The sequence below is a fragment of the Cuculus canorus genome, chromosome 4 (assembly GCF_017976375.1).
Source record: "Cuculus canorus isolate bCucCan1 chromosome 4, bCucCan1.pri, whole genome shotgun sequence".
NCBI lineage: Eukaryota > Metazoa > Chordata > Aves > Cuculiformes > Cuculidae > Cuculus > Cuculus canorus.
Genome location: NC_071404.1, coordinates 77733583 through 77757293, shown reverse-complemented (window position 1 = coordinate 77757293; position 23711 = coordinate 77733583). Strand labels below are relative to the sequence as shown.

General features: G+C 45.9%; 1 protein-coding gene across 2 annotated transcripts in view; it reads right to left on the bottom strand.

The window, feature by feature from the left end:
- Positions 1 to 23711, bottom strand: part of CCNI (cyclin I) — a 31167-nt gene that overhangs the window by 7100 nt on the left and 356 nt on the right. Inside the window, exon 2 of one of the 2 annotated variants that reach the window (XM_054065748.1) lies at positions 7198 to 7354. In XM_054065748.1, the coding sequence (XP_053921723.1) occupies positions 7198 to 7311 (114 nt within the window). In that variant the 5' untranslated portion in view covers positions 7312 to 7354. Of the gene's footprint in view, positions 1 to 7197; positions 7355 to 23711 lie in introns of those variants that run through there. The other variant, XM_009566141.2, reaches the window with a different exon arrangement.

Sequence of the window (23711 nt, the reverse complement as noted above, 5' to 3'; positions counted from 1 at the left end):
CCAGCAGGGCATTCTCCAGCTCAGTGCTAAGGGATGTAGTGCTGGGTTTTCTGACCTCCTCAGAATCACACAGACACAGAAATGCCCAGCGTGAACAAAACCAGCTGTGGGAGCCAGGCGGGCACACAGCTCCTGACAAACAGGAGAGGGGAGGGACCGAGATGGTGTTCTGAAAGTTTATTTTGCCTTCAAATTAGGGGGATATTTTTAGCTCAGTATATGTTAAAAAAAAAAAGAAAATTCCAAGCAGTTTGGCACAGCAGTGCAGCTGCTCTGAGCCAGGGTAACACAGGTCCAATTTTGCCTAAAAAAGGCTGGGCTGTGTTTGGGTTTTTTTAAGTTTTGGCCCAAGTCACCACCATGGATCTGTTCAGACACAGCTGTGTTTCAAATGCAAATACAAATCAGCCAGTGATATGCGACCTTTCTCTCTTATGATGGCTCTGAAATATTTAGAGCTTTTCTAGAGCCTTTCAGCTCAACCATGCGAAAGTCTGGTCTCGCTTTGATGGGGATTACTCAGGGTGAGGAGCAAGAACGTGTCTAGAAGGGAGAAGTGAAACCAAAGTTCTGGTGCTGTCGGTGCCGTTTGGCTCCTGCTGAGGTGGTTTAAGAGAAGAAATACAAATGAAATGCTGGCTGCCCAGGTACTGCCAAAAAGCAAGCTAAGGGATTGCATTAGCATACCCTTCTGCCGGGCTGGGTTGTAGCTGCCCTCCCGCCAATACCCAGGGGAAGAGCAGGTTTTAGAAAACAAGAACACCCAACACTGATGCAGAAATGAATACTTCAGGCTACATGTATTGCCAAAGTACCGACCGTGTGCCTTGCACAGACTTCACTGTGCTTCATTACCGATTCTCCTGCTGTGGAACTGAGAACGTGTGAGAGCAGAGTGTAGCAGGCAGAGCTGTAATGACACTGGGGCCTCCATGGGGACACCAACTTCACACCTTCTGTTGTTGCTTACACTATGACATCTTCACTCCATGCTTAACTTCTGTGCTAGTGCAGAGCTTCCCCCTCCCCACAGAGTCGGACAGAAGGAGCAGGGAAGGTGGTCGGGCTGGATTCTAGGCTAATCAAACAATTCTGCCTCTGCCTGCAAAATGTGTCTTCAGGACTCTATCAGGTGCTGCCCTGGGGAGGACAAAGTCCTGCCTCGTTCTCTCTCCTGAAGCCCAGACAGCTTCAGCAGGACTGTATCTGATCCAGACAGGCCTCCAGTCTCAGCTGGGGCCTCTGGGACCCACTTGACTGTAGTATGGCTTTTGAAAAAAAGCACCTATCGTTTTCCCGGAGAGAGGAGAAAATTAGTTTTCTGAACTCCAAGAAATAACGGTTCTTTCTCTAATGCTTATTGGAATTTAAGGGTAAGATCTGAGCCCCACCAGGGGCAGGATACCTGCCCTCTGCGATGCATGGCACTTGCTCCAGAAACGCCACTTTGACATGCACTGGGACTGCATCTTTTGGACAGCGGCACAGGGACCTAAAATAGGTGTGGGCAGAAAAAAGGGCAACACGAGATAAAATCCTGGCTGTCCTTACAATCCTGGTTGTCCTGTGGCAACACAAGGCCTGCACAGCTGAACCTAAAGCAGGCAAAAAAGGGGAGAGTGAAAGTTGGGACAAAGTTCCTTACCTGTGCCCGTTTTTAAGTGGAGAGACAAAAGAGTTTATAACCACAGCCGGGTTTGGGCAAGCGTGCACTATACAAGCAGCTTAAAGGGTTATTTTGGAAGCACCGAGGCTGGGTGTATCTAGCAGGTAAGCTCTGTGTGTACCTGCTAAAAGCCAAACCTGAGACCACCCATTCATACAAAACAAACATGACTTTAAAAACCTGCCTCTGACTTTACTCGCTGCCCTGGTCCTGCAGCAGCAGCTTTACCGATGAAGCCAGCAGGAAAAGGCTGGGGCCCGTGGCCAGGAAGGCAAGAGCTGCTCACCAGTGCTGTGTCAGCAGGGCAGTCGCCGCTGTCTCCCTGTGCTCCCTCCTACAATACAACAGCTGCTCAAGAGGAGGGGCGGAAACAGCAAACGTATTGGTCTTTATCCCTCTCCTCTCAAAGTGTACCCATGTCATCCTAGTTACACAAGTCAGAACTGCAGCACTGATAAATTAATTAAGCAGTGAGGTCACTGTTCCTTAGTTATATAATATTAAAAGTAAACCTGAGATGCTAAAGTGGCTGAAAGTAAAGAGGTCCCTTGGGGCTGGAAAGCATGAATTGCTCTTTAGTGTCAAGGCACCCCCCAAAGATGTCTCCTTCTGCACTCACAGTGCCTGTGTGGGGCCAGCAATTTGTTCTGCCCTGCAAATCCACCCTCGCAGAACTTAACCCTGGCTAGAGGAGCACATTAGCCTGGCATGGCAGCCTTAACAAGGGAAAAACAGCCCAAGCTCCGCAGCACTGGTGGCCTCGGTTCCCCCACAGGTTGTTCTGGGACAGCACTCACAACCACCTTCAGGACTGACGGACAATCCATCTCCTCTGGCCGGCACTTCCCCTCCCCTTTCCTGTTTTGGACGGGTGGCTGGATCAGAGCAAGGCCCGACCTATAGGTCTGCTTGGCTTTCCCGATACATGCGCATGACTCCTGCCATCAAAAAAGCCGTGGCAGGATCAGGAACCCAGCTGAGCCACAGCGCTGCTCCCTGCATGCCACCACAGGCACCCAGGACACCAGCTGCTGTGGAAGGGCTCACGTTCCCTGCCCTGTTCCCGCACCAGCCTTGCAGACCCAGCCCAGGGGCTTTTCTCCAGGCTGATGCTCGTGCAGAGATTTGCAGGAGGTGCCGCTTGGCTCACTCGCAGCAGGAAGCCAGCGGGATTTCAGAATGGGTTTGCCATGCAGGGAACACCCCACGGAGCACAGGCCTGTCAGATGTGCAAACCTATCAAAGCTGTTCCAAACCCACGTTAGTGACAGGCCTGCACCTTCTTTGCCAGGAGGACAATTCTCACCTTTTCAAAGCACAATCGTGTGTGTACACCCATCATTTTCGTTCCAGCACAAACACAAATAAGCCACCTCACAGAACTATGGAGTCTGAGACACAAACAGGGAAGCAGAAGGATGACAACTTCTCTCTCCTCCCTGCGTAAAGCAGGGATACCTCACACTGCCCCGCTTCCTGCTGTTATTTGCTTGATTCCTTATCAAGAAATACCCAAAGCAGTGCCTTGGTGATGGCGAGAGGCACACAGCGCTGGCGTTCTGCTTCCTGTTCACTGACAGCCAACGCCTTGTGTCCATCCCTGAGCTGGCAGCTCTACCGCAGACCTGGCTGCACACCTGCTGCAGGAGATCGAAGGGCCAGAGGCTGTGACTCAGGCTCCAGAGTGTGAGCAGATTACGAATCATCTCTAGGAATACCTTGAGACTTCTGGAAAAATGCAGTCTCTACAAAAGTCCTATCTGTGAGCTCAAGCGTGATGCAATGTTGTTGCTGCCTATAGTCTAGGAAAAAAACCCTTACCTGGCGATGTTTTCCTTTTGTGTCTGCTGTCTCAGACAGAGATGTTTTGCTCTCTCCCCTATTTGTTTCTGCGCAGTCCTGCAGTGGCTCCCTGGGGAGCACCCAGGTGACCTTTATCAGGGCTGGGAGGCTTCAGAAAAGGGCAGCTGTATACACAGCAGCCAAACCGGTCCTTCTCTGGGTCACAGGACTGCTTGATTTGCCCCAGAACAACCCCTAGTTGACACCCACTAGGCTGCTTTTCACTTGCCCCAGCTGGAATTAGAGATGCTCTCCTCCTACCTTTTGGCAACAGTGCTCTGCAGGGTCTGCCTTTGGTTTAGCAGCACAGCAAAATGCTCTGCCATCAGCACAATAACGTGGCGCAAACCCTGGGAGAGAGAGCGCTGCTCGGCAGAGCAGAAGAGCTGGGTGCATTAACGTCATGGTGTTTTACCAGACTGGTCGGTCAGGCTCCAAGTCGCCTGCAGGATAAAACTAGGCACCAGAGCGCTAACAGACCGAGCCAGGGTCATGCAGGGAGACAGGGGAAATAAAGCAAGATCTCCCCAGTCCTCAAAAGACACAGAGAACAAAGGAGAAGGCAGACAGAAAGAGCCAAAACGGGCAAGAAAGGAGAAATGATAGAAGTGAGACTCCATTTCTATAAAGAGATAGATATCTATAACCAAAAATCTCGGCTTACACTCCCCTCTGCTGCAAAGTCACTCGGTAACATGCAAAGATCAACCTTTGACCAGTCTTTACTGCTTGATTTCTCAAGCCTTAGTCTTAGGAGAACTTCTGAATGTCAGCTGCATATTGTATAACCCAAGGGGGGGCAGAAAAGAAGGGAAAAGACCAAATACATTCAGACGCTCTAGGAGGGTTCCAAGCTCAGCCCACCCATTTTTTTCAGGCTGAAAAGCCCTTGTGAGATCTGGCTTTGATATACTCCAGATACCCAGAGCCAGTGGCTTACATTTAAAGGAGGGAAACGAAAAGGAATACACATGCCAGGAGAAAATCAGAGCTGTCAGACAAAAAGTGAAAATGAAACAGAAAAATCATGCACGTTAAATTACCAGGGCTCAAGTCCCCAGAAGCTTTTGCATCCTGTACTAAAAATGTAAAGTCTTCCTGTTTCTGGAACCATGAGTTTCTTTCTTCCTTTCAAAGATCTCAATTCCTGCCACAGATTTAGAAACTGAATTGGTTCCAGTTTGAAACAGAACCAAAACTGTCCCCTAAAGAGTCAAACTGAAAGTTTACTCTGGAAAAGCAGTTACAATCTGATCAGTGGATTTCTGTAGATATGCTCACACTTTCTCATTTGCAAACCAAACGATTTCATTAAAACCCCTTCCATGGTCAGCCCACCTTGGTAGCAAGGAATGGAAAGTTACAGATGCTTCAGGGTGCCAGATCTGATACACAGAAAATGCAGATTTCCTGACTGTCATAGGAAATAAACAACAGCTCCATACAAGTGAGGTTTTAGGCTACTGCGGCTATTTCCCAAAGGCGGAGATAGATGTCAGGGAACATGACCTCCTTCCCAATATTACAGAAAATAGGATAGTTCACACCAAATGTCCATGACTGCAACACTGCCAGAGTGATCATTACAGAGGGGAGGAGCACGTGACAGTTTGGAGAGTCAGGTGTCACAAATGGTAGGAAGAGAGGGAAATAGTGACTACAGAGAGAGGATTTTCAGCTGCACCGATTTCCCCAGAGCAGCCAGACTTGTTTCTGTTCTCCTTTGAATCTGACCTTCACACGTCACATACATACACAGAGACTGCAATCCAATTTAATGATTATTTACTGCCAGAAAACATGTAATAGTGTGGCATTCTAGCTGATAAAGTCATGGTCTGACTGACACATAGGGAAATGTAAAGAGAAAGGTGACAGCAGCATTTTGGGGGTGGCAATTCCAGGGGTAGAAACCCTTGGGTACAAGGCACAGAGGGCACAGACCTCAGAGATGCACAGGAGGAGCGGGGAAGAGATTCTCACATCATCGCACACTATCACAACAAACTTGGAATTTGTCCAGGCCAGACCTGAGGCTCTGCTACCCAGCACAAACTTTATACCAGCTCTCACCATAAGGCTCTTCCCAGACTCAATCCGACTCTGATTTCTCACAGCAGGCAACAGAGCTGCCTCCACAGTTTCACAGAGCCCCAACAGTCCCGTTAATTTCTCCATGTATTTTCCACTAAGGACAGCACTTTGCGAGGTGCTGCAAACCTCAACCGCAGCGATGTGAAGACCCCAAGGTCCCTGGCAGCAGTACAATCTCTGCTCCACCACAGACAGGGCTGAGGGTAGTCCTGCTGCTGGGTAGTCCTGCTGCTGCAGCGGCAACCAGAACGTGGCATAGGTGGGGAACCACGTCTTCCAGGGGCAACAATGCAGCTCTGTGAGGGAGGGATTGCTAAGAAGGCTGTCTAATGCAGGAAGGGGTTCTGAGCCACCAGAATCAGCTTCAAGGCAAAAACAAGTGTCTTGTCTCCGTGAAATCTTTACCCAAGATACTCATTTGGTTACACTCTCCGAGACCCTGTGATCTTATCTCCTTACATTATAATCACTAACCTCAGGAATACTGCCAGCATGGAACGACAGACTGGTTTACCATAAACCAGGGCTGTAAGCTGTGTGTGCCCAAAGACAGCCACAGTTATGATACACCAAACTCCTTGGACTGCCAGGTCCTTACTTAGAAATCTAAATGTGGGTTAACAAAACTAACACTGAGCCCCTGAAAAACACATTGGCTAATACACAACAGCAGCTATTTCTTGTTTACCAGAGAAAAAAAACAATACCCTGATTCACTTTGACAAACACTGATATCCTCGCGGGAACATTTTATGTGCATCAAGAACAGCAAGACTGGATTTGAGCAACCTGGCCCAACCTCCAAAGCCTGAGCAGGGGCTTAGACTACAGACTCCCTGCCATCCCTTCCACTCTGAATTTTCCCCCAGTCCTGTGAGAACATTCCTCACTGGAACAGGCCAGCACCTGGCTCTGTGTCCCTTGACACAAGCTTGCCCCTACTCCACAAACAGTCCTGCTACAGTCAGTGGGGCTCTTCCTGAAGCAGACAGTGCCTCACTGAGTTGGACCCTTGCCTGGCTTTGGGCGACACAGCTACAGCTGACCCAGCAGAGCTTGGCTGGAGTATACTAGGGAAGAATCTGGCTCAGAATGGAAAAAAGTGGCATAGCTGGACTTTTGCTGTGAATACGCTGGTTCAGGAGGAGGCCTGAGCTAGCCAGTGGTAACAGTTCATGTGAGAAGACGTCACTTCATAACGAAAGAAACAGCATTTCAATGCTCTCATTAGTGAACTTCATCCAAGAAAATGAAGCTGCCTTTAAGAACTGTTGCAGACTTTGTGCCCAGTAGAAATGTGTGCTAATTATCCATGCAATTTGTAAAATTAATTTAATTAAGGCAATATATGTCTGTGCTTTCACAACCAACAGCAGAGATGTAATGTTGTATGCTGTAGGGTGTGCTCTGTACCCCCGACTGCAGGTGTGTCCCGCAAATAAAAACGTCATCACTCACTTCAGAGGCTCATTTCCCCCGTCGCACTCACACTGGAGGCAACTTCTCATGCAACAGCTTCAGTTTTCACACACAAATACACCAAAGGATAGTCTCATGCCTTTACTAAGATGAATGAGGTGAACAAGAGACATTACCTGATTGGGCTGAATTTTCGGCACATGTGCTTTCCACATTTGAGCTTCCCTAGAGATTGCCGTCTCCAGAAGGAGAGACAACCTCTGGCTCTCCAGGGGTCCTGAAAACTTCATGGTAACCCTTGGATCCACCTGCCACCCAGCTGGATACAGCTACCTGCAAAATCAAAGACAGCCTGGTGAAATACTGAGCCATGAGGTTTTCAGTTTCTCTATTCTGTAGGTGATAAGGTAAAACGTCTCCCGCTGCAGCAGCACTAAAAAGTGGGGGTGCTTTATGAAAAGAGAGAAGAAAGAAATCCTGGCCTTGGAGGCTGGTCGGTGCCAGCCTTACCCCGTACTCTCCACAGCAAGAGGAACTTCTGTGCAAAACAGAGAAGCACTTGTTTCAGAATTTAAATGATTTACCAGCTGAAGCCCGGCAGAAACATCAATGTTTTCCCTCTCTGCACAGTATGGTTTGTAGTGACCGGTTCCATGCACAGTGCAAATGTACCAGGGGGCTCAGGAAAGTTCCTCTCGGGTCTAACCCCTCTGAAAATAGGTTAAATCCACAAAACTTTAAGGCACATCTCTAATTTTAGATAGGAAATGTGTTTTAAAAGAGGGGAAAAGCAGCAAACCCAGTAACAGTCTTTGCAAAGCATGAAATGATGACAAGTGGGTAAGTGATGTAGAAAATTCCTGTAGGATTCAGAAACACACATTTCCACCTACAGAAGCAATTGTACAAAAGCACACAATCCAAAGGCAAATGCCTTGCTATACACAAAACAGAATAGAGGGTTCTCCTGGCCCTAGTACAGCCCCTCTCAGCAGTAACAGCATGTCAAGAAACTTGTAAATATGGAATAAAAAATAAAGCAGAGACAAGAGGTTTTGGGTTTTCTTTTTTTAAAGACACAGATTCCACCACCTGTTTTCAAATGGGGAAGACAGTTTGAGTGAAAAGGTTATTCAGATTGTTCTCATACTGCCGGACATTACTCGAGCCGCAAATTTCTTGGCAATATTAAATGACTTAGGCAAAACAATTTAGCCTTGAAGGGTAAATCCTTGGGAAAGTTACTTAAAGTTTCAATTCCACCTATAAACTCTTGTGAAATCTGCCACAGGTGGATGTTGGTCAAGCTAATCAACCTGGTTTATAGACACCAACTCGGTAATACAACAGTTTATGCTATAGTTAAAGGAAATAAGGCAACACATGGAATCAGTGAAAATAAAAAAAAATTCAAAGTGAAAACAATCGATTTATTATAAAAAATAACAGCAGCTCTAAACAATTACTCCAAATGCTTTAACCCAGTTAAGAGAAAGCATACAGCAAATATTTTTCCTCATCAGTTCACAGGAGTTCTTAACGGGTACAATTTGCACAGAACTTGCACCAGGTAGAAAACCCTGCTCAAGTTCCACTTCTAGCCAGGCAGGTTTTAAGTAGAAAATAAATGTCAAGCCTCTCTGTCCCAAACAGAAACCCCTTTCATATCAGGTTTTTATAAAACAAATGCTTCTCCATGAACAAAGGAGAGGCTGTACAGGCTTGGCACACAAGGTCAAGGCGACTGGGGCCATATATAGGCTTTCTGGCTGGAAGGAATACCCCTCATCCATCCTGAAACGGCTCCAAATGCTCTGCAGTGTGGATCAGAACCACTTCCCATCAGCCCCAGATGGCCAGGCATCACTGTGGGCTGGAGAATCCCTGTTAAAATTTCCCCGCTTGACAACAGGGAGGGCTCTACCTGGGAAGAAGTGAAGCTACACTCCTCTAAACAGAACTGTGGCTTGAACCGCAGATTATTTATTGCCTTTCCTCAGATTTGCATGTCTTTTTTAAAACTTGGGATGATCCTGACCACACTTGTACCACTGTCCGTGGGGCTGAAGGAGACACAGGGACATTCACAACCTCTCCCCACAGCTCATTCCCTCGGGAGCTTCATTATCATCTCATTATCCTCCCAGCAGACACTAAGGCTTTCCTGGGCTGGTTCCCAAGGCCAGATCCACACCACCATTTCCAGAGCCATCAGTGTTTCCAAAGGAGGTGCAGAGCACTGGAAAGTGACAGCAGTGATGACGGTTGGAAAAAAAGGCAGTTCAAATGTCAGGTGCAGGTGGAATAGTTTGTCCCCTACACCCAGCAGACAGGGGTTGACCTTGGGGACCCAGCATGGGGGAATGGAACCTTCCTACCTGACAACTCAAGGACCCCATAAAAGGGGCTTCTCCAGGCTTGTGCAGAGCTAAGATGGGTGGGGAGGGGTTAATAATCTATTATTTAACTGAGCCTGCAGATCGCCCATTGCTACGTACCCAGTCATGCTAACTGTAACATCCAACAGGCTATCAAATGCCATCTCCCAGACCAACCTGGAGGAGAGAGCGGTGAAAGGCGTGTGTGACCGCTCAGTGCTGCACAAGGTGAAATACACACACGGACAAAACATCAAAGTTACAACCAGACCCAATGCTTGGCCAAACCAGCAGTAAGGCCAAAGCCGAGAGCTGGGAGACAGCAAGGTCTTTGCTACAAGCTTGTTGGGGAAAAAAAATGCAGTAGCTATATTTAACCCGGCCATGTTTCCTAGTATGAAATATTGATGGTCCTCTCTTGGTTTTGCAGGAAAGAGAAAGTAATTGGCCACCCCTCAAATCACTGGGGAAAACAGGAGCCATTTCAGGCCACAGGGAGTGTCCTCTGGCACCTTTTTTCCTGTTGTAACTGACATTCCCACTATATTTAAACACAAATGGGTTTCACAGGCCCAGAGAAGATCTTTTAGTTACCCTGATCCCTTTTTAGGCACTGCCTGGGCGGTCAGTGGCCCCAGCACAGAGCTCAGGGACATCCCTGGAGCACCCTCAAATACCAATGGCCCTGCAAGGGACATTTTTAGTGAGCAGTGATGGCAACTCCCCATGAGTTGCCAAAGGAAAAATAACCTTTCCTTTCTGCACTACAGAGGTAATGCAATTAGGGCTAGGGCACAATAACCTTTATAAGGCAAAAAAGAAAAGGAACGATGCACTGAAAGTTTCCCTTGAAGCAACAGTGCTGCAAACTTTTCCAGCACTAACAGCACTTGCCAGGCAACTTGCCAAGCACCCAGAGGGCTGAATCGAGTTTGCATCTAAATTTACATAGCTCTTCATCAGATAAACGCAGAACACCAGCACGCTCTACATGTACGCTTCAGGTAAAACAAGGGAGCTGAGTAATGGAACGGCCAAAACGCAGGGTGTAGAAGCATGATGAGGACTACAGAGGGGCTCAGGTCAAGGTGATAAAACTTGAGCATTGCAGAAGGGCGATGTCAAGGCTCTCATGAGCAGAAAAGATACTTGACGGTGTAGAAGGCACCTCTGCAGAGACCAGCAGTACCAACAGGAGGGCTGAGCCTGCCCTAACGACAAAAATCTGCCCCAGCCAAAAAACTGCATGCATTTTTCTGTGACCGAGCCCAGGAGTAACTGCTGAAGCTCTGAGAGCCAGCATAAAATAGCTCACCCTCACCTTCTGCTTCTGTTTCCCTGATTTAAAATTAAACTTCTCTCAAGGATGGTGGGCTTTTTTTCCTGGCGTCACTTTAGTAGCTTTTAAACCACTGTTCAAACAGTTCTTAAAATTTCCTAATCTTCACTGGAAGGTCAACCGGCTACCCTGACTCTTCTTAAAGAACAGCTGGAAAGCCAGTAAAGGAGAAGGGAGACAAGTCCACACATCGGCTTTATTCTGACATCTCCTTTGAGCAAGGTCACAAGCTGCGGGTTGAATCTTGCTGTGAAATTAAGGAGTCAAAGCTTTGATGTGAGGTTTTCATTTGTGAGAGGCACTAAAATCACCTGCTTACCTATTAAAAATACCCTGACTTGGTCCATAAAATGTAACCCATCTCATAAAAATCTCTCACTTTGATTCAAGTTTACAGCTGACTTTCCTGTGAGAGGTACTTTCACCTTCCCTAGAGAAGCTTTAGGCTGTTATATGCTGCAGGCTATGGTTTTCAAAAGCAGTTTCGTGTTTGCAGTAACTGGGGCAGACAGCCCTAGCCAGAAACACTTTTTGGGGTGGGGGATGCAAATAGAAACCATTTTGATTCAGGCTTTGTAATCACTTGCCCTGACAATCAGAAGTGCCTCCTGCAGACAAAGGATGCAGTTACAGGAATGTATTGTCCCGTGGCAGAACAAGCTCCTAATACAGCTCCTGCTTTTCCCCCCGTCTCCAGTCTCAATTCAGCTGTGCCAATACAGCTGCACTGTAAACAGGATCACTGAAATCATTCAGGGCAACAATAAAAAGTGCTCTGGGTTTCACTATGGGTTGGTTTGGGGTTTTTGCTTTAAATACAGTTCATTTCATAAACAATTAACAAGTCTCCTAGGAACAGAGACAACCTAAAACCTGCCATCTTTACTGTCTGCATAAATCCAGGTGGGCATTCCAGACAAGAGGAGTAATTCTAACACAGCTTAACCACCACAGGCATTTCTGCAGACCCTGCAAGTATTTCCAGGGCCCAGCAGCCAAATCTGCTTCAGTTTTAGCAAGCAATAACACAACCTCACAGATGACCTGAAGCCAGACTTTTCTGGGTGGGGAAGAAGGCAAAGCAGAAGGAGGAGAGGAAGAAGACTGGATTCCTCCCAGCTCCACCAGCCATCTGTGATTTCAAGTGATCAAAACGCGTGTATCTAAGGCAAGTTGTCATGAGAAATCTCAAAACTGGGGGTGGGGGGTGGGATGGCTGTTAATTTTAGTATCTGGGGCTTTCTCTCAGCTTAACTCTTCCCTCACCCCCTGTCAGTAAAGCACTCTGGAATTTATGCCAGACAGGAGGAAATCCCTACAAGGTCGCTTCCATCTGAGAAGAAAAAAGCCACAGGCATAAACAACTTCTACATTTTACATTATTTCTGTGCCACATAAGAGTTCTAAGAGGACAATATTTCTGTGGTTTAGAGAATATAGATTCTCCCACTTGCCTCACTACTTGAATTCAATGCCCAACCTTCCAACTTCACAACCTGACATGATGGTGATACACAGGGTTGGAATCGAGTTGTAGAATCTAAATAGTGTTGCAGCCTGGTTAGTGGGAATAGTTTGTCAGAGCTGTGAGACAATATATGATCTTTTTCAAGTTATATGAGTGGGAAAAAGATGTTTGGGAATATGGTTTCAAGCTTCAACATCTAAATAAGAGAGAGCATTTGAAGCAATGAACTGATTTCTATGGAATGAATACTAATACACATGAGAAATGCATCAGTATCAAACAGGTATGCACGTGATATTGCACCTTTAACAAGCAACGTCTTTGAGTTGTAGCCAACAGACCTAAATTCAGAAAGAGGTGGTTTTATTCGGGCTGGGGAACGAAGATGGCCCTTGCTGTATGACTCACCAGAGCTAACTCCCACAACCTGCTACAAAGGCAAGCCTGTGAGATATTCTGGCAGCATCGCTCATGTACATCACACACTCGCCACTGCTTTTCCTCCAACCAGATTCTTCCTGGGAGTGCAAATAAGCCTGACCTCATTTTAGTGCCCAATTTCCAAGCTGAAGATTTTTTCCAAACATTTTAAAGAAAGCTGCCAGTTAAACACGAGTCTGCAGCTGCAAAAAGAGAACATGAGGCAATGTTGTGATGGGAGGGAAGAGAGGTGCTTTTAAGTCTGTTTAAAAACGGAATGTGGAGCAATGTTGTGATGGGAAGCAAGGGTTTTGAGTCTGTTTTGAAACACAACAATCCCAATTCAGCAAGTACAGAGGAGGAGCAGAAGCCCTCTGGAGAGGGCTGCATCCTGGCCTGCAGCAGAGCACTCTGCTCACCACCATCTTCTCTTTCTGTTCTCTTCCAAAGGAAAGCTCTGATGGGATTGGTCATGGCACTTTTAGATTCGTATAGCGCTGTGTTAGAAAACATAAATATCTTCAGTTATTCATGGTATTCCCTAATGTAGCAAAAAGATCACCACGGTAACAGGGAATCATTCAGGGCAGAAAAAAATCCTGGATGAGGGCTTTTTAACCAGGAGGGAGCGTGCCACAAAGCCACTGGTGACTGCGTGGTACAACCTGGAGCCATTCTTTCTCTCCTTACAGCAGCCATCACTTTGTAAAACCTGTGCCTCGTGCCCAGCCTCTTCTCTTCTGCAAATAGGGACCATAAAGCACACCAGCCCTGAGAAATCTCTGCTTCACTTCATTCCTCAAGCCTCATGACAATGCCATGGCTTTGGTACCAAAGGGATGCTCAAATGATATTTTTCAAAGTAGGGACTTTTAAAAAACAAGGTAGAAGATGAATTTCTGACTGACCAACTTAACCATTCTTCCCTCCTGGTGAGCTGGGCATGCTTCCAGACCCATGCCTGTCTTTCCCCCCTTTCCCAATGGCTCATGTTGGAAATGCCAGAGGAGGTTTGCATTTCCTTTTTGTCTCAACAACTGCCAAGACAAGTTCCTTCAGCATTTGCCCAGAAAGGCCTTTGGTCAGCAGCAGCTTAAATTTTCTGTGCCACAGCTCAGGAGTGATGCAAACAAGCTGTTTCAATCCCAGTTCCTTTCCCTTCTGAGTCAGTGTGTGGCAACACACCAAGTAACTGTGGATAAAAGGTAATCTCGGAATCCAGCCCTGGGAGACCAACTCCAGCTGCACAATGTATGTGTTTGATGCGCAGAGGAGATGAAACTCAATATACTTTAATGAGTTCTGCTTTAAGATTTTGGTTTATTTGAACCTAAAAATCAAAGGGAAAGTTATTAACTGGTAGAGGCTGTTTGCTTGCATGGTTTAAATTAAGCAAAACCAAAACCATCACAAACCAAAACCCCTCTATGCTGTTTTATGAACGCTTGCAAAAGAAATGCTTACATTTTACACTCTTTCAACACTGTGGGTTCGTCATCTGGTTGCTGATATGCATGCAAGATGCTTCTTGAAGGTGTAAACTCCCTATTAAAATCAGCCAAGGGACTCAGGCTAACATTGCAGTAGGAATGGGCCCTGCAACTGTTTGGGGGACAGATCTCAATGCTCCAAAACAGTGGTGCTGCCAGATCAAGAATGTAAGGCTTTATTGTGTGCACTGGGCTATCACATCAAGGGCAGACAGACCTCACATGGGACAACTTGTGGTCGTAAAAATGGTGCTGCCTCCTCATTCGGAACAGAAGCACGACACAGGTATAAAGCAACTAAGAACGGGTGTTTGATGAAATGACATTATTTTTATGCTATTTCCAACTGCAATGGTGGGTAAATCCAGGAAAGCAACACCCAAGACCTGTACTGAATTGTCTGTACACCATCAGCTTCCACAGGCAACCAACCAATGTTTGTGCAGCAGCCTCTGGGTTCTGTTTTGGGACCTTCTGGTTCTTTGGGGATAGGATCACTGGGGATGCATGGCACAGGGCTAGGTGGAAGTGGTGGTTAGTGGTGTACCTCAGGGGTCAATATTGGGCCTAGTCCTATTAAATTCTTTATTCATGATCAGGATCATTGGGGAACACCTGGGAACCTTCTGAGAAATTCGAGGGTGCTACTGTTGCTGGATGAGGACAATGTAAGGAGATCCACCAGGCTATGGAGCTTCTAGCAGCTTCTAACGAGCTTGGATCAGCTGCCTTCAACTTGGGGTGCAGCTTTCTGCTAATTAGGGAGAGTCAATTAGCCAGTGAGATAAAGCCTATATAAGAACCAGGCCTAAGGCACAGACAGCTAATGCAGAAGCTCATGTAAGAGGCTCTTGTGAAGGAGGACTCAGCTTGCTCTGCTCTAGGGTGAGCAGTGCCAAAGGCAGTAGTGGCTGTACACCATAGGGCAGTTCCTTGAGCGCATGTGGGAGCAGCTGCTCCTGCTAGGACAGAGGTTTTGATGCAGGCAGAGCTTTAGATAATGGATTAAAACTCTCCAAGCCCTGGGCTGCATAGAATACCCAGGGCCTTGTTCTGAGGTTGGGAGAGATGGCTCTCTGTGCTGCAGGAGGAATGTTGTCTTGGAGGAGTTATGGTGCCAAGTTAAGGAGTTACAGGAAGTGAGCAGCCTATGTGGCATCAGAGAAGTTTCATAGGAGACAGACAGGGTCCCCTCTGGGATTCAGCAGCTTCAAGAGCCTCAGTCCCACCTGCAGCAGAGAAGCAGGCAGTGTACACTGCACCATCAAGGTAAGTGAAACCTCTGGAGAAGGTGAAGCATGGAAGATGGTGACTTCTGGCACTGAAAGGTAAGTTCCTGCCTGACTTAAGAACTTAGAGCTATAAAACAGACTCGCCACACTCATTGGAGGAGCTAGATGTACCATTAAGCAAAACGTATGGGCTACCTAACCTTAAACTGTGCATGACCTCTAGGAAGAAGGTATAGCTGTCTGTAATGAGCAATTCCTTGCTGCAATGTGGAGAGTGTGAAGTGACTATGGCAATCTGGGGCTAGCAGTCTAAGCCTTGGGGGCCCTGGCAATGTTCACCTCAGTGTAGGTCAATAGTTGGCTGTGTAACTGCTGCTTGTAACAGAATTTGGGTTCTACGAGCATGGAGATGGATGCAGCAGCACCTTAGGAGGGATGGGATTCACCTCCCCAAGCCAGGCAAAACTACCCCTGCTGGTAGGATGGCCGGCCTTATCAGGAGGGCTTTAAACTAGGCATGATGGGGCAGGGGTGCAGTTAGTAGGAGCCCTGTGCGTGATGGATCGGGTTGAAGAGCAGACGGCTTGGGTTGAAATGGTGGAAAGGGATCAAAAAAATCATCAAAAAATGAGGCTTCAGTGGGGTCACTTCCAGCATTTGCATGTAAGCAAGGATGCACCTATGAGGTACTGTTACGGACAAATCCTCTCAAATCCCTTCTATGAAAAAAGCACGTTGGGGAGCTTCTCTGAGTGCATGTCTGCTTATGAACACTATGACTTGTATGCAGCTGAAAGGCTACAGCCCTCTTCATGTTAGAGAGACCTGAAATCTCTACCTGGAATTGTCTGGCAAGGGATGCCTAAGATGAGGGGCTCTGGTAAGCACAAAGGTAATAAAAGGAAGGCCAGGGAAAATCTCGGCACACTACTGAAAGCAGGGGCTGGATGAGCAGTGAGGTAGATTGCGAAAATTGGCTGCATGGCTGTGTCCCTCCAGAGGGTGGTGATGCTAGCACAAGTCTAGTTGCAGGTGATGACTAGTGGTGTGCCCCAGGGATCAATAATGGGCCCAGTCCAGTTTAAATCTTTATTCATGATCTGGAAGACAGGCTGGAGAGCGCACTCTGCAAGTTTGCAGGGCACACCATGTGACGAGGACTGCGAGAGGGTCATGCTGCCATCCAGACAGACCTTGACATGCTGGAGGAATGGGCTGATGGGAACCTCATGAAGGGTATGTGCTAAGTCCTGCCCCTGGGGAGTAAGAACTCCAGACACCACTATGTGCTGGGGGATGTCTGGGTGGAAAGCAGCTGTGCAGAAAGGGCACTGGAGGCCTTAGGGGGCATCACGTTGACCGTGAGGCAGCAATGTGATCTTGTGGTTAAAACAACAGTATCCTGGGCTGTGTTAGGAGGGAGGAGATCCTTCCCCTCTGCTTAGCACTGAGTGCTGTGTCCAGCTCAGGGCTCTCCAGGACACCACCAGAGAGTGTCCAACAAAGAACTACTTACATGATGAAGGCACTGGAGCACCTCTCGTGTGTGAAGAAAGGCTGAGAGAGCTATGTGTGTTCAGCCTGGAAATAAAAGGTTTGAGGGGGAGTAGATCTTACTAATACAAACACCTGAAAGAAAGGTACAAAAAAATAGGCTCTTTTCAGGGGTGTCCAGTGACAGGATCAGAGGCAAGGACCATAAACTGAACCACACGAGGTCCCCTCCAAACATGAGGAATACCTTTGAACTGTGAGGGTGACAAAGCACTGCAAGAGGTTGCCTGGAGAGGCTGTGGAGTTTCTGTTCTTGGAGATATTGATAAGATACAGATGCGGTACAGGACAACTGTTTTTAGGTGGCACTGCTTGAGCGGGGGGGGGCTGGACAAGATCTCCCTCAGAGGTCCCTTCCAGCCTCAGCCACTCTTAACTTAAGGGCTTCAGGCTCAAAGCAGTGCAGCTGTGAGGCCTCAGCTGTATGCTCAGAGCACCTCATCAGTTCTTCAGGCAGCAAATGCTGGGAAAGCAGAAAAGGAAGACCTTAAAAAAATAAAAAGGGCAAACCAAACCTGGCATTATGTAATGTCTTGCTGCCAGTCTCCTAAAAGCAACACACACTGAGCATGATTTGCTTCTCCCATGGCCAATATAACTTGGTATAAATCAGCAGTAACTCAAAGGAAGTCATTCTGAGAAAAATCAAACTCAGAAAGTAAGAGTGAGCAGTAATTTCATAAAACAAGGCCAGAGGCTTTAAAGCTCATAAAAGCTAACTCACTACAGGCAAGGGCCAACAGGCATTGGTAATCTAAAGCACCAAGCACCACCTTTTGATTAATATAATCCCCTGAAACCAACTAAATGCAATGCCTCTATGGGCAAAGACACAGTAACAGCATTCGGTGGTAGTTCTCTTTGTCTTTCAGCAGTAGTCAGTCATTAACATAAATGAACAGCAACAAAACCGAACAAGTTTATACCCAGCTCAACACCCACATCCCAAAAACATGTAACTACAATGGCTCGATTCCTCTTGACAACAACAAAAGAGAATTTCATCTGAAAGCATAAATGCTCACCAGGGCCAATATTTTGCTCTGCAGATTCTGATTGGCTTCAGGGTAAATTATCAGTGATTACAGCTAATATCAGGATACAGTGTGAGGAGCTAAAAAGAGATAATTATGAGGAAATGAGGAATTATCTGCTGTTGAAACAATAGATCAATTATGAGGTACAGCACAGTAGCTGCAGAGCAGCATTCTTAGGCTCTGAGGGTACTGTCTCTTCTTTCTCATCAACCAAAGGGAACCCACAGCCATAAAGCTTAATTATTCTCCAGGAGCTTAAGCGTGCTGACTAATTAGCCTCTTGTTGAGACAATACAGAGAAGGACCTCATTCCAATTCTCCGCAAAACAAGGATGGCACAGCCACAGTCCTGGCTCTTCCATCCTGCCCAACCAGTACAAATCTAACAGCCTTGCTACCCCCAGTTCTGGAGAACCTAAACACAACCGTCCACAGCCCAAAATAAAACAAACTGAGGAAGTAAGCTGTAGGAGGTCGGGGTGCTGTTAAGGAGAGAACAGCATATCTGCTGCTTCCAGAAAGTGTGTTGTGTGGAGTCCTCCATTGCTCCTGCCCATGCAGAGACAATTTGCAGTGCTGTCATAAAGGAAGATGAAGCTGTATCTGTTGGTCACATTATTACAGCAGTTGCATCCCTAAAATAAGCAGGCTTTTCAGCAGCAGTTAAATGCCAGGATTTACAGCTAAAATTGTTAGGAAGGTAAAGGTTGAAGTTTTGGGGAGTCAAGATCTTGTCTAACAGACCGCGGCAGTGAAGAGCTATGCCAGCCAAGAAACAATATCTGACTGTATACAGCAAAAAGGCATGAAAGCCTCTGGCAAATGGGTTCATCCAGCACCTCCCATCATCCTGGTAAAGAAAATGTTTGATGTCTGGGCTGGTGAGTAAAATGGAGCATCTGCAGGAACATGTTATTCCTGAGTGAGCTTTCAGATTAGTTTATTGCACAGCAAGTGCAAATACACATTATGGTTAATTCAGCGCTGACAATATCTGCAGTCAAACACAGGAAGGGAACATTTCAGACCACATCTGCTTCATACTGAGGTGGGAGACACCCAAGATTTTTCCCTCCATCTGACTGACTTTGCTTTACTGGCATTTGAAAATAACAATTATTGTGCTGAATTCTCAAAGAAATCTCTCTCTTCTCAGTGAACCAGAATCCTCCTTGAAATCCAACCCCTCGATGGCCAGCCTGGATTCCCTGCTGCTTCATCAGAGCATTCCGGTGGCAAGTATTTGTGTTTGTACCTTCTGTAGCCCCACTGCAAGTCATAGGAGCAAAGGAAAATAGCTATGACTTGTTCCTGAGCAGGTAACCTCTAATCTTTCAGCGGAGGACCTTCATATCCCACAACGGACTTGCACTCTATCTGGAGAGAAATGTTTTATCCGTTGATGACATTTTGCTCCCTGCTTGTGCAAAAAAGGGTTAGCCTTGGGCAGTCAAAATATGATGCCTAGTTTTCCTGAAGCCACTGGTCCTGCTCAGTCTTTTTAAAATCTCTCTCTGGCAGGCTGTGGAGCTGTGTGAAATAAACCACAGATTGTGTATCTATGCATTCTATTGCCCAGTTTAGACAGGCAATTTAAATTTACATCAGTGTAACAGCTGCAACAAATCTTTTTTACTAAAAAGTGCCACTTAAAAACCCTAAGGTTAAACCTGTGACTATAGGTGTTCCCAAAAAGCCATGTGAGAGAGGTCAGGATTAATTACAGTGTTAACTAGTGCACTGCTTCAGGTGTGAATGAAAGCACTTCACACAGGCCCTGGGGAAGGCACACTCCACCACACGAATGTTGCTCATTCTCATTTCTGTCATCTGTGCAAAGCAGCCTAAGAAGGAGGTGTGCACAGCAGAGTTAAAAAGGGAAAACTTAAGAGACAGTAAATACAGGGGAGATGCTCAAAGCTGTAAAAAGCTGAATGCTTGGGTCTACCTCTGCCCACTCAGGGCAATGACACAAGCAAAGGTAGTAGCACTGAGCAGCCTATCTCTTGGACTGAAGTCTATTTAAGGTATTAAATGTCTAAATATTACTGTAACAATCTGAAAATAGGGAAATAATGCATTCTAGAAAGTAAATGTTGATTGCCTCCAAGTGTTAATACAAGATGGATAGCTCTGGATACTGCACTACCCTAGAAAACAAGTCCCAACATCTGACTTGTCCACTCCCACAGACAAAGTCATCCCAAGTCCTCTAGGGTGTAGGGATGTGGACCACTAAGCTATGACTATTTCCCTAAAGTGCTCCCTGAAACAACCTGAGCTCCCCTTTACCACCTGCTGTGCAGGAGAGCCCAGAAGGGAAGGCTGCACAGCCAACCTGCATGAGCCATGCCACTGGCCCCAGACAGAGATCTAGGTAGTGGCCAGGGCCAAGTGGATCTCCTCTCCCTTTGTGGCTGAGGCTGCTCTCCTTAGCCCAGCAAACCTATGGCTGTCCAGGAACAGCTGCTGATGGCAATGCCAGAGCACAAATGCAGACCTGCTTGTTGCCAGCCCTGATCAACACCTGGAACAGGAAACAGTAGGAAAGGCCAGCTCCAGCAGGTGTCCACTGAGCAGGTTGTTTTGTGAAGAGGGTTGTGATAAAGTATGGCTCTTATGATGCAACAACAGAAGCAATCTTGGTGTTTTGAAATAAGCACACAGAGCAAACAAAGCACAGGACTCTACAAGAATATAGGACACAGTAAAAGGAGGGTCTAAGATGAGTTCTGCCATATCAAACTATACACAAGCTCTAAAATAAGGGTGAAGGATAATTAGGGGTAGATATATACACCATGTGAAAGTTCAATTCCTGCTGGGGAGAAGCCAAAAGATTAGCTTCCTGCATCCCATGCCAAGGTCTGTGCAGGCACAGCTGAGAGTGAGTTGTCCCCCCAGCTTTAAGAGCCAGTCAAACTATTTTACAAACAAAACCCTCAAGACAAGGAAAAGCTACTGTGATTTGCTTTTTGAGAGACAAACTCCTACCCAGCCTTGTCCTGCAAAACCTGGGCTCCCCATGCACAAAGGAACACATCCTCCAGATTTAAATCGGAGCAGAGGCAGCAGCTGGCCCTGGCTGGGCGGTATCCCAGGGGGCTGGGGGTGACAGCCACATCTGCCACCCCTGCAGGGAACATGAGATGCACTCCAGAAAGCAGAGCTTCAAAACCACACTACTTTTAAACTAAAAGAGGGGAGATTGAGATGAGAGATTGGGAAGAATTTTTTTCCTGTTAGGGTAGTAAGGCCCTGGCCCAGGCTGCCCCATCCCTGGAGGTGTTTAAGGCCAGGCTGGGTGGTGCTTGGAGCCCCCCGATCCAGTGGGAGGTGTCCCTGTCCATGGCAGGGGTGGAACTGGATGGGCTTTAAGGTCCTTTTGCATCCAAACCACTCTATGATCATCTCCAAAGAATGAACAGTCTGAAAATGCAGTTTGAAAGAAAGCATGCTATTAGAGGGATGTTTTGCCTAGCTTTCAAAAAAAAAAAAAAAAAATCATAGAATCATTATGTTGCAAAAGACCTTTGAGATCATCAACTCCAACCATACCTGTCTACTACTAAATCATGTCCCCAAGCTCCTCATCTACCTGTCTTTTAAACACCTCCAGGGATGGTGACTCAACCACCTCCCTGGGTAGCCTCTGCCAGTATTTGATAACCATTTCTGTCACGAAATTTTTCCTAGTGTCCAATCTAAATTTCCTCTGACACAGCTTGACGCCATTCCCTCTTGCCCTATCATAGGGGAGAAGAGACCAGCACCCACCTTTCTGCAACCTCCTTTTAGGTAGAGAGCAATTCCTTAGACGAAACTTAACTCTACCTTAGCTTAAATAAAAAATATTTTGCGGTGTGTAATAGTAACCACTTGTATCACAAACAAGTTGAGAAGCAGAATTACCTTATTAGTGCTATCAGTGGGATACTGTCTAACTTTCTGAGAATACAGCTGGATGAAAATTCTACTCTACTTTAGCTTAGATCAAAATATTCCACTTTTTGCAAAAGTAAACACCACTTCTACCACAAAAAAGTGGAGAAGTAGAAGCATGTTATTAACGCTATCACAGGGACATTATCTCCACCTTTCAAAAATACAATTCCTTTGATGAAACTTCACTTTAGCTTAAGTCAAAATATTCCACAGTAACTTCTGGTATCACAGAAAAGCTGAGAAGCAGCAGCGTGTTATCAATGCTATCAGAGGGACATCCTAGTTTCCCAAACCACACTTACTTAGGTGAAACTTAACTCTAGCTCACATAAAAAATATTCCACTTTTTGTAATAGAAACTACTTTAGTTTAGATGATCCTATTCCACTTCTTGTGACAATGACTCCCTTCTTGTATCACAAAGTGGGGAAGCAGCAGCACGTTAACAATGCTATCACAGGGACATCCTAGCTTCCAAACCCACAATTACTTAGATGAAACTTTAGCTTAAATCAAAATATTGCACTTTTTGTAATAGTAACTACCTGTATCACAAAAAAGAGAAGTATGTTATCAATATTATGAGAGGAACGTTCTGCCTAACTTTAAGAAATACGGTTACTTGGATGAAAACTAACCTACTTCAGCCTAAATCAAACTATTCCACAGTAATTTCTGGTATCACAAGAAAGCAGAGAAGCAACAGTGCTTTATAAATGCTATCTGGGGGACATCCTAGCTTTCAAAACCATGATTCCTTACATGAAACTCACCTCTGCTTTAGCTCAAATAAAAAATATTCCGCTTTCTGTAACAGAAACTGCTTCTAGTATCACAAAGAAAGTCGAGAAACTGTACTTTAAATTAGATCAACATATCCCTGCTTTTTATATAGTAACCCCTTCTTGTATCACAAAGTGGAGAAGTAGATTCAGTGCTATCAGAGGGACATCCTAGCTTTCAAAACCACGATTCCTTATATGAAACTTAACTCTAGCTTAAATCAAAATATTTTTCTAACAGAAACTACTTCTTGTTCCACAAAAAAAGTGCAGAAATCGTACTTTAGCTTAGATGAACGTATTCCACTTCTTGTCACAGTAACCCGTTCTTGTATCACAAAGAGGAGAAGCCGAATCAATGCTATCAGAGGGACATCCCAGCTTTCAAAATCATGACTCTTTAGACGAAACTTAACTTAAATCAAAATATTGCACTTTTTGCAATGGTAACTACTTGTATCATAAAAAAGAGAAGCAGAACTGTTATCAATGCTATCAGAGGGACATCCCAGCTTTCAAACCCACGACTAAGATGAAACTTAACTCTGGCTTAAATCAAAAAACCGGAATTTTTCTAATAAAAGCTACTTCTTTTATTAAAAAAAAAAAGTGGAGAAAGCGTACGTTATCCTAGATGAACCTATTCCACTTTTTATACAGTAACCCGTTCTTGTATCACAAAGAGAAGCAGAACCAACAGTGTCAGAGGGACACCCTAGCTTTCAAAAACACACTTAATTACATGAAACTGAACTCTACTGTACCTTAAATCAAAATATTGCACTTTTTTTAACAGAAACTACTTCTTGTACCACAAAAAAAAAGTGGAGAAACCGTACTTTAGCTTAGATGAGCCCATACCACTTTTTATATAGTAACCCGTTCTTGTATTACAAAGAGGAGAAGCCGAGTCAATGCTACCAGAGGGCCATCCCAGCTTTCAAACCCACGACTCTTCAGATGAGACTCTTTCGATGAAGCTCAACCCTACTTGAGCTCAAACCACAAATTCTTCCCCCTCTTTCATTCCAGACCCTGCTGGTAT